At 34.2% G+C, this 10220-nt stretch overlaps 1 protein-coding gene across 1 annotated transcript; it reads right to left on the bottom strand.

The window, feature by feature from the left end:
• Window positions 1-7382: 7382 nt before the first annotated feature.
• On the bottom strand, window positions 7383-9938 carry LOC116347574 (proton channel OtopLc-like). Its single transcript, XM_031778226.1, has 5 exons — window positions 9845-9938; window positions 9400-9750; window positions 8953-9311; window positions 8512-8892; window positions 7383-8419 (listed from the first exon to the last, which is right to left on the bottom strand). Exons 2-5 carry the CDS (start codon window positions 9669-9671, stop codon window positions 7425-7427), a joined length of 2007 nt encoding a protein of 668 aa, XP_031634086.1. The 5' UTR covers window positions 9672-9750; window positions 9845-9938; the 3' UTR covers window positions 7383-7424.
• Window positions 9939-10220: the final 282 nt, after the last annotated feature.

Here is a 10220-nt window from a genome sequence, read left to right as displayed (position 1 = left end):
GCGATAAATATGCCTTTTGAATAATATAAAAAATGACTTTGGACGCTACGATTATGTTGCGACTGTGCTTTTACTTCAGATAAAATATAACATGGCTACGTCGTTATAATAACTGAAATCCGTTGTTGAAGTAGATAATGTTCATCTTCTAAATGGGTCAAAATGAAAATAACACAAATCCCGTTGATATATTTTCCAATAGCAATGGTTTCGCAAGCTAAAGATCAATATGAATCAGATTCATCCGGTATATGTTGTAAATCTATGAAAAAATAACTATTGAAAATACCGTTTTTATTTTATTTATTTTTTTGCAATGAAAAGTCACTTTAAATCAGACATTAGGTTTGAGCTATGAATATAGCGGCTGCTATTTCATAGGCGCTATTTATCTCGTTTTAATGCATTTATGCATAATTGTGCGTTATTTTCTACATCTCTCTCGTACTCACATTCAAATGTACAAAAGAATAGTAGGTTATGATATTCCTACTCAGTGTTACACACAGCACACGAATTAAATAGCGCCTAGGAATAGCACCTATAAAATAGCAGCCGCTATATGCATAGCTCGAGCCTAATGTCTGCTTTAAATGCTATAAGTCCTGTTTTGAAATTCAGTAAAAAAGTTTGAAAATTTCTCATTATACCGTGAAAGCGCAAAAGTGTCGAATATTCGATATAAATAGGTGCTTATGGTATAAATTCTCAAACTTATACTTTTGATGAAGTACATAAAGTCCCATTTCTGCATTTATTAATTTGTTTTTAAAAAAAATGTTTGAATTGAATGCACAGATCTCAATGCAAAAAAAGCCAAATGTGACGATGACTGAACGAAAAGTTTCAAATGTTTATTTGTTTGTTTTGTTTGCAGTAGTATGTTCCTTTATCTCGTCATCACCGCCATCATTTTTTTTTGTACAGTTGTGATTGCGATTCCATAGAAGAAAGAGTTCATTTTTATATATCCATCACCTTTGCTTCAATCATGCACAATGTTCTGTATTCTGTTTTATGTTTGCCACATAAATTATAAAAATATTCGCTCTCGTTTTCTGATCTTTTTCTCCGTGTGAGTGTGTGAACATTTCATTGAAGTTAACACATATGACAAGAGTTTCATGATACATTGCATTGTAATAGAAAATGTTGAAAAATATCAATTTAAAATAAAATTGTAGCAAATAAGTTCTTATGTATAGCGGATAGCATCGAATTGCAATGAATCCCCACTTATTCTTCTCACATAAATATGTAATACATATGCATATTTATAACTATCGAGTGATTTTGTGACACACTACGTGCTGTACGGCCTTTTGAGATGATGTGAGACAGAGGTCAAATCGACGATACGTTGAAATAAGTGTGAACAACTTCATATAGTAGGAATACATGGAAAATCGGCTTTTCGCGTTGTTATAATAAAATCCATTTACAACAAATATGGCCTTTTTTACATCATTTGAGTGCACGCCAATTTATTGATTCATTGTTAAAAAGCAAATATACAAGTCGGTGCAAATATAGTGAACAAACAACAATTTGATGCTGGAAAATGGATATTAACTGTTTGAACATTTTAATATCTCCGAAACTTAGTGACTGGAAAGAGGAATCGGAGCAATGAATGACAAACGCTACGTATGAACCGGGTTTCGCGGCAAACGGGCTTTTTATATTAAATAAGTTCGTTGTCGACGAAACCTGCATTCTGCGTGGTCAAATCTACAATAATTTCACTACAAATCAGTGCAGCCACTAATAATATACATCTTTTAGCTGTCAAATATCAATGAAATTCACATTGTTTCGGAGCAGATGTCATCAATTAAACTTCATAAACTTCTCATGCATGATAATTTGGTTTGTTAAGACAATTTAAACATTGACCGGAATTGTTTGAAACAATCGCTACCAGAAAATTTGTAATATTTTATATTTTGCAACGACAAACTATACGACCAAATGTAATGATGGTGAAAAACCAAATTATTTACTTCACAAAGGGCCAAATTTAATTAATTTATTATATGCTAATGCTATTATGCATTTCGCCTCTGTCATCGTCGATGTTTTTCTTTACGTGGATGTATATGCATAAAACATATTGGGAATGAATTTTATGTCAGAGAGGCATAATTGCAGGCACCAAAAACACACAAAACCAATATCAATAATGATATTAAGCTTTTTGTGAAAATGGCGTATAAGTAAATTTCTACCTAAATTATACTACTTAGGGTGTTCCAAAAGTTTAACAACTTTTTGAAACTGGCTCAGATTTATGAGGATACTATGTTGGTTGTCTAGTATATTACACTATCGCTGACATCTCTAGTTAATATAAAGAGACTATTCGCTATTCTTGAAGTTCTGGGTCCATGTCGATACAAAAAAACTTTTTTCTGAACTACTCTAATGAGCAGAGCATTATTTTTTTATTTATTTTGTCGATTTTCAAAAAGTCCGGAAACTGTTAGAACCCACCTGTTCACCATACCATGTATATGTGTGTGCATTGAGGTTATTTGGTGTGCCGAATAAAAACTCTGAATTGATTTGAATGCAAAGTGGTGTTGTGAATTTTAGACGCTTCAATGATAATGATGATGTCAAAATAAACAATACATTATCATTGTCGTCATACATATATTGTATAGTATATTGACATTTAGCGATGCCATAATTTCAAACATTGTGTGTTTAACAAATTCTTCTGCAATTTCAACTTTTATTGCCCAAAATAGTTTAAATTAATTTGTGGCAAAAGCTATTTGAATAATAAATATAATTAAACTGTATTTGTGTATGTTTTTAACACACATATTCGAACGAACGGATGTCAAAAGATATGCAGAAAATACCTAAAGTGAAGACTCATTTTTAGTTACCTTTTGAAATGCATCAGTGCATAATTTCACATACATACAAAATAACAAATATATCTACACACGAGCGCACGCATACTCATTTTGTATATACATACAAAGCAATTTTGTTGTCAACGAAATCATCGAAACAAATCATTTTGGTGTTTATAGAAACATTGAGGTTTGATGCTTGTTAATCTATAATTCAATTCGGATTACAAAGTGAGATCAAACTCAGCAAATTCTCTATGCTTTCAATGACATACACAAACACACTTCTGAATGTAATTCTGGTTTTGGAGCTGTGATACAGTTGTCACTGCATCCAAATGGAAATGTTTAGGATATACATACGTGTGTATAGTCCTAATTAGAGAGTAAACGAAATTCGTTACGTTTACCGATTTGGAAAATAAGCTTAACACTAGAATAGACCAAAAGGAAAAGTGTAATGAGTATTATATTTAGAATATGAATGGACGTTGAATAAGATTACGTACGAATTACGCAACAACCCGAATTAATGATAACCTCATTCCATATTGAAAATTGATGCGATGACAATGCTTAAGAGGACCCACCATCAAATAAGAGTGGCAAAGAAGAAAAAAACCAACCACATACGCCACAGTAACCATATGAATATGTGCGTTGTTCATTAGAACATAATAAAAATACACATATTTATTTATACAATGAAGGTGTATAAATAAACATCGAGCACGGCATTTATGCAAAGCCATTACGTACCAAACGAATAAATTTTATAAAAGGGTGTGAACCCATTGTATGGAGTTATGAGCACGTGAACATTTCCACTTGAAATATTTTAAATAATTTTTTCTCTATTTCGCTCTCTTTTCTCCCCCTGCTTTACTGTCGGCTCTTTGTTGCTGATGATATTCGTCCATGGCTACATTCTCTTGATGAACAATTAAATTCAAATATTTATAAAAAAAACCGTAAACAAATATAGCATTTTGTTATTTATTGAATCACAAATTTGGGTCATGATTAAAATGTATGTTTAGTTTACTTTGAGTGCTCAGTTGAGTTTGCTTCAGTCCTTTGGTCTTTTTGTTTTAGTCTTTTTCTCTCGTTCTCTCAGCCCCCTTCTGTCTCTTTCGCCCTCAATTTGATCAATTTTTAAATTGAAACACACTATATTGTATGTATGTAATAAACGTATGCTGGTTCGAAACAGGCACTCATTTTCTCTACTTCACATATTTGTCAACGGAGTCAACTGTGAGGTGAAACTCATTTTACTGTTTTATTTGATTTGGCATGGTAAATTCAATTGATTACGGAAATTGATATCCGGTTAATGTAGTGAAACAATTTAATTGCCGTGGGCTGCATTCAATCGATGTAACATTTAAACTGATTTACATGTGTAGAGAATAGGTTCGAGTGTTTGACAATCTGATCAAATGAAATTCAAGCAATACTTTGATGCAACATTACAAATTGTGCACTCTTTTTCACGATCAACCCGAAATGAGCACGAGATAGATCCATTGAGTGCAACCGAAACCATTTAGTAATAATAATTTTATTCCGAAATGTTTTTATTTTATTTGCGAATGATATTTGACGGTTTTATACGACAGTGAAAAAAACGCCAGCAATTTATTTACATAACATGGTTTCGTACAGAAGTAAAAACGAAAACTTTATGAAAATAAGAAGCATTGGAATCAAAATCTATTTGACTTTCGGTGAAAAGATCAAAAGATAGAAAAGTTTTTTCTGTCCTCCTCTCAAAGCGTAGTGAAATGATTCGTCTTTCCAGTGGCTCTGGCTACTGGTACCAAGAATTGCACTTATTTAAGTAAGTGAGGGTTCTTTTTTTCCTTCTCTTGCCGCTTTAACTTTCTTATTCTGGTGCCACAGGTATGTTATGATGACAGAAAATATCTGTGCACCAGCAACGCGTTCTGTAGCGGTTGAAACGTTTCTCGCCAATCATATCTTCCAGCATTCTCTTACTCTTAATAATTTGATTTAAAATAAATTTCAACTTCGAAACCTGATTACGTTTCAGCCTTCAAATATACCTTTTGTAACATAGTAACCGTCCGCCATCCATGTATATCCCCGCTGTATCTTCGTCAGCACCGTGTCGAGTGGCACCGTTTAATTTTAAATACAAAATATTTGTGTCGAAAGATTTTTTTTTATTTCGTTGCAAGTATTTTTTTGCAAAGCATCGTCTTCTCTTTTCATTTGTATTCAATAATTTTCCACTTTGCGTCATCTTATTCTAGTTTGTGCTCGCTTTCGTTTCGTTTTAAATGACTTTTATAAACTTTAAATTGCACTTTTTTTTTTTCAAATGCCTTTCGCACATTTACAATATGCAACGAACAGTTTCTTTAATGCTGGTTTTCTTTTACCATTCCAACTATTTTGGTTTCCATTTTTCGTTTATTCAACGCTATCCCTATTCGCATTTGCTCCATATTTTTATACACTATATTTTTATCGATTCAGATGAATCGGATATTTGATTTCATTTTTCATCGATAAGGAGCAAATACTTGAGAAATTCAAATGGAAATCGATAATGGAAATAATTCTCATCCAATTATGCGATTATTTAGAAAAGACTGGTAGACAACCGGATAATGAATAAACGTGCACCATTTAAAATGAAATGAAAAAAAGTCAATTCATGCAATAAACATTGAACAATTATTTAAATAGCATTTTGAATTATTAATTTGATTCACAACCAATTAAATGTTTAAGCATTAAAGCGTGCTTTAATGAAGAATTACTGAAGTGACCGGCACGATGTAATCTTAAAATGGCATTCGCATTTTCAATCTGTTGAAAGCAAACTGAAAAAAATAGACGAAATAAAACCAAACGAAATTAAAACTGGTTTTTTCTACATACAGAGCATTACTCTTACATAGCATAAAGTGCTAGTTTTTATTTCAATTGCATAGTAATTGATTAAACACAACGAAAAAAACCTGAATCAAAGGTATACATGAACAGGTACGTAGGTTGCTCCATAATTTTTTTTAAAATGGTACTTATAGTGTTGCCCGATGTAAACCATTGTCATATTCGTAAAGTTTGATGTTTTGGTATGTATTCGTGCCCTGAACCTTTTGTCGTACGAACGCTATTTGTATTGTTTACAGTGACTGGTAAACTGCGACTCAACAAAAAAATGAATTTTACACGTGAAGATTTTCGTAAAATGATTTACTACGATTTTCGAAGTAAATTATCTCAACAACAGTGTTTCGATCGACTTCATTTGGCCTTTGGCAATGAAGCACCAACCCTTCAGACAATTTATAACTGGTACCGAGAATTCCGTTGCGGTCGTAGTTCGCTCAAAGACGAGTTTCATACAGGTCGTCCAAAATCGGCTGTTGTGCCACAAAACATCGATGCTGTCAGAAAACTGATTATGGAAGATCGTCATGTGACCTACCGTGAGATTGAGGCATCTTTGGGCATTTCATCCCACAGCATACATACAATTTTGCATGAACATTTAGCCGTAAAAAAGATTTGCTCTCGTTGGATCCCACATAAATTGACCGATGAACAAAAAATGGCTCGTGTGAGTTGGTGTAAAGAAATGCTCAAGAAATTCAATCGTGGTGCTTCAAAAGACGTTAATAAAATCGTCACTGGTGACGAATCGTGGATATATGCCTATGAGCCCGAAACGAAACAGCAGTCGACTGTATGGGTCTTCCAAAATGAAGATAACCCAACGAAAGTTGTTCGAGCAAGAAGCACTCGAAGCGAATGGTCGCCTGTTTTTTCGGGAGAAGTGGTCATGTGGCAACCGTTCCACTAGAGGATCGTAAGACCGTCAATTCTGATTGGTATACCACCATTTGTTTGCCCGAAGTGTTTGGTGAAATAAGAAAAAACAACCACCGTCGCAAAATAATTCTTCATCACGATAATGCGAGCTCTCACACATCTTTTCAAACTACTCGATTTTTGACCGGTCAAAACATCGAACTGATGGGTCATCCACCGTACAGTCCTGACCTGGCACCCAATGACTTTTTTTTGTTCCCAAGCGTGAAGAAAAAACTACGTGGTCAACGATTTTCGACACCAGAAGAAGCAGTTGAAGCGTTCAAAACACACGTTTTGGAGATATCAGTTTCGGAGTGGCACGAATGCTATGACAAATGGTTTCATCGAATGCAAAAGTGTATCGATCATCTCGGGGAATATTTTGAAAAACAATAAAACCATTTTCGACAAAAAACAACTGTGTTATATATGTTTTTAAAAAAAATTATGGAGCAACCCTCGTAATGAAGAAAAAAAATGTATGCTATTCGAGAAAAAAAGTCTGTCTGTAATGCAATGTTACGGCAAATCATAACAAGAGAACGAAAATTCAAAGGAAATATCTATGTATATGAATCGTTCATATTTATATGTGCTTAAATTTAATGCAATAACGCTAAAAAGGTACTTAAATTCTAATTTTCATATTAAAAACAATCATCATTTTATTAACAAGAAAATTCATTGAAATTTGTTAAAAGTCGTTCATTTCAAATGTGGAACTCCAGATTGAGCAGTGTGTCGCACTTTGTATACTGATTTCCATATTTCGAATAGGCAAATTGTTGAATGAAACCGATAAAAAATGGCAAGCGGAACAGAAACATGCGTTATAATCGTCCAAGACCATTGACCGAAAAATTCTAAATGCGTTTCACGAAAATGGGCCCGATTCTTAACTAATGCATTTATGCTCCACAGTGACATGTTTGCGACCAGCAAAAAGGTGACAATCTCTCTGCCCGGCTTTTTCCTATTCTCCCGTGCACTTCGACACCGTCTTCCCCATGCATTCAATATGAATAATGTTTGCACCGACGTTTGAATCAGTGAAAATACTTCGGAAATTAAACCGAATATACCACCATCTGCTAATGTAAAATAACAGCCAATGATTGCAAATAGACAGTAAAGGAATACACCACTTTGCGCTACAACCAACAACAACAAGTCCAACGGCATTCCACCGAATGTCTGACAAAATTTCAAATCACGCATTCTTATGAATGCACCGAATACGGCCAACGAAGTTAACACGTATAAAATCGTTTCGGTGATGGTAACTTCCAATGTGGCAAGCGTGTGATACAACGGAATATTGAGCACGTAAAACATGATGAGTGAAATTATCGTTAAAACTATAACTAAAATCCCAGCGAACATGCCATGGTGAGCACGAGAACAGTCAACGGAAAAATGATGTGCATTTTGTGCGGTGGTCGAAACTTTTCGATCACGTGATCGCTTCGGTTGACCCGTGTTAATGCTTTGTTTCCACATTTCAAATAAAATCACAGCACAAATGAGCGAATACTCGATGGTACATGGGAAGAGAAAGCTACTTGAATTATTTAGCAATTTTCCCATAATGTTAACTCGTCGACAGTCGATAATTTCTGATGTGGTTGCATGCCGCACCCTATCGATAGTTGCATTCAACAATGCATTCTCGGGATGCATGAAATGTTCCGAATTTACACCTAAAAGCCGTCAACCAAAAATCCAACAAAAATTAATAGTTTTCGGTCACTGTGCTCAATATGTATGGACATTTTCAACAAATTTTATTTACCTGTTACATTTTCAATGTTGTTACTAATCTCATGTCGGGTTTCCTCGATTAATACGTAAAGCCACTCGCATAAATTCGTAGCGAGCATGTGCATTAATCCAAATTTTACGATGACTTTGTGACGCTTCATTTCAAAGTCTTTTGTATTAAGAAAAATAAATTGCATTTGTACGATAGACAGGACCATTCGTGTGGCGGGCGTGAAAGCGATGAGGACATTTCTGCAACCCTTTTCGCCTTTCAATTCAAAATACTGTCCAATCTCAAGACCCGAATACACCATACTGCCAATGCCAAAAGCAACAGCACCAACTCTTAAATAAAAACTCCCCAGTCTTGATTTTGCCTGAATAATTTCTAATGAACTTCGTTTATCTTTATCTACATGAAAAAGAAAACTCTTCAATAATAAAATAAAATTAAGATAGTTTTAATGTTTACCTTTAGTGTTATTTGCAGCGTATCTTTGTGAGCGCCGTGAACGAATGCGGTCGATATACATGAATGCAACAAAAGCAATGCTACCAATGTATAAATAAAGATAAAATCCCTGATAAAATTTGTTGGGTGCTTTTTCCGTTAAAACATCAGTGACTGGGAACGAAAAGCCCAATACGACTAGAAGCTTAGCATAGAATGCGCTTAAAGTACTAGTCAATGCATCACTACCCTGTTTACGGTTCTTTCTACGAAATTCAGTCTCGCGATCCATTTCTAAGTGCACAAAACCATCTTCATCAGCAATATCGACCGTACTTCCTTTCGATTTTCCGGTTCCCAACAATTTTCCATGAATTAGGCTAAATTGACGACAACGACAAGGGAAAAAAATCAATAGAAACATTTTTTGGTTTCGGTTACAAACTTTAAAGAAATGAAATTTTTTACTCCAAAAATATATTTCCTGAACTGGATGCACGATGATCTTGCTGTAAAGCTGATACAATTGCCGATGGGCGACGTGATCCTGTTAAATCGGGATTAGCACAAAAACTTTTACGCGACCGAATTGGCTGAGCTACGGGTTTCAGTAATCCGTTTGAATCATTTTGCATGGGCATTATTACAGCATGTTGTGGTACACTCGGAACTAACAATCGTACTTCATCCGGTTTTTCTTCATGATTTTTATCGTTCACAACATCTGAAGCAGTATCCATCAAAATACTTTTGAAATGAAAATAATTCCCGTTCAAGCTTACTAATTCGTCTTTTATTGTTTTATTTCCTTTTGTTTATCTTTAGTAAAAAGAAAAACGAATTGAAAAAAGATGAAAGATTCTATTTGGTACTACTTAATAAATTTTGTTTTTTCATCGAAAATGAAACTAACGTCTAGTTCAACTTATTTCGCACTATTATGTTACTTTTTCATCGAACAAAAAATGTTTGATTCAAACTGCGGCACTTGGTGGCTGTATCCTTCGGTATCTGTGCACAGACTAAAGAAATCGAGCATACAATTTTCGTATATGTGATTAATAATACGGGCACGGTGAGCTTTGATTAGGCGTCATAATTGCCAAGCACTTGTCATTCGCGTGAATAATGAAATATTATCGTCATAAAAAATAATAATAAGAAAACCCATTATAAATTCGATATTGTGCCGAAGTGAGTGTTTCGACGTATTTGACAATAGAGCACGCGTTACATTTTTATTTTTTCGCATCGTATAAAAATACATCACATTTAAATATTCCATTAGT

Source organism: Contarinia nasturtii, unplaced genomic scaffold (assembly GCF_009176525.2).
Source record: "Contarinia nasturtii isolate CC-2019 unplaced genomic scaffold, AAFC_CNas_1.1 Cnas_scaffold_1964, whole genome shotgun sequence".
Classification (NCBI taxonomy): domain Eukaryota; kingdom Metazoa; phylum Arthropoda; class Insecta; order Diptera; family Cecidomyiidae; genus Contarinia; species Contarinia nasturtii.
This window is presented reverse-complemented; position numbering and strand designations above follow the sequence as displayed.

Bases quoted from the DNA above. Each gene is read 5' to 3' on its own strand.
- LOC116347574 (XM_031778226.1), bottom strand. From the start codon at position 9,671: ATGGATACTGCTTCAGATGTTGTGAACGATAAAAATCATGAAGAAAAA. The intron at 8,893-8,952 runs GTAAACATTAAA...TTTTTCATGTAG, and splicing joins CGCTGCAAATAACACTAAAG to ATAAAGATAAACGAAGTTCA. The intron at 8,420-8,511 runs GTAAATAAAATT...GACGGCTTTTAG, and splicing joins CAACATTGAAAATGTAACAG to GTGTAAATTCGGAACATTTC.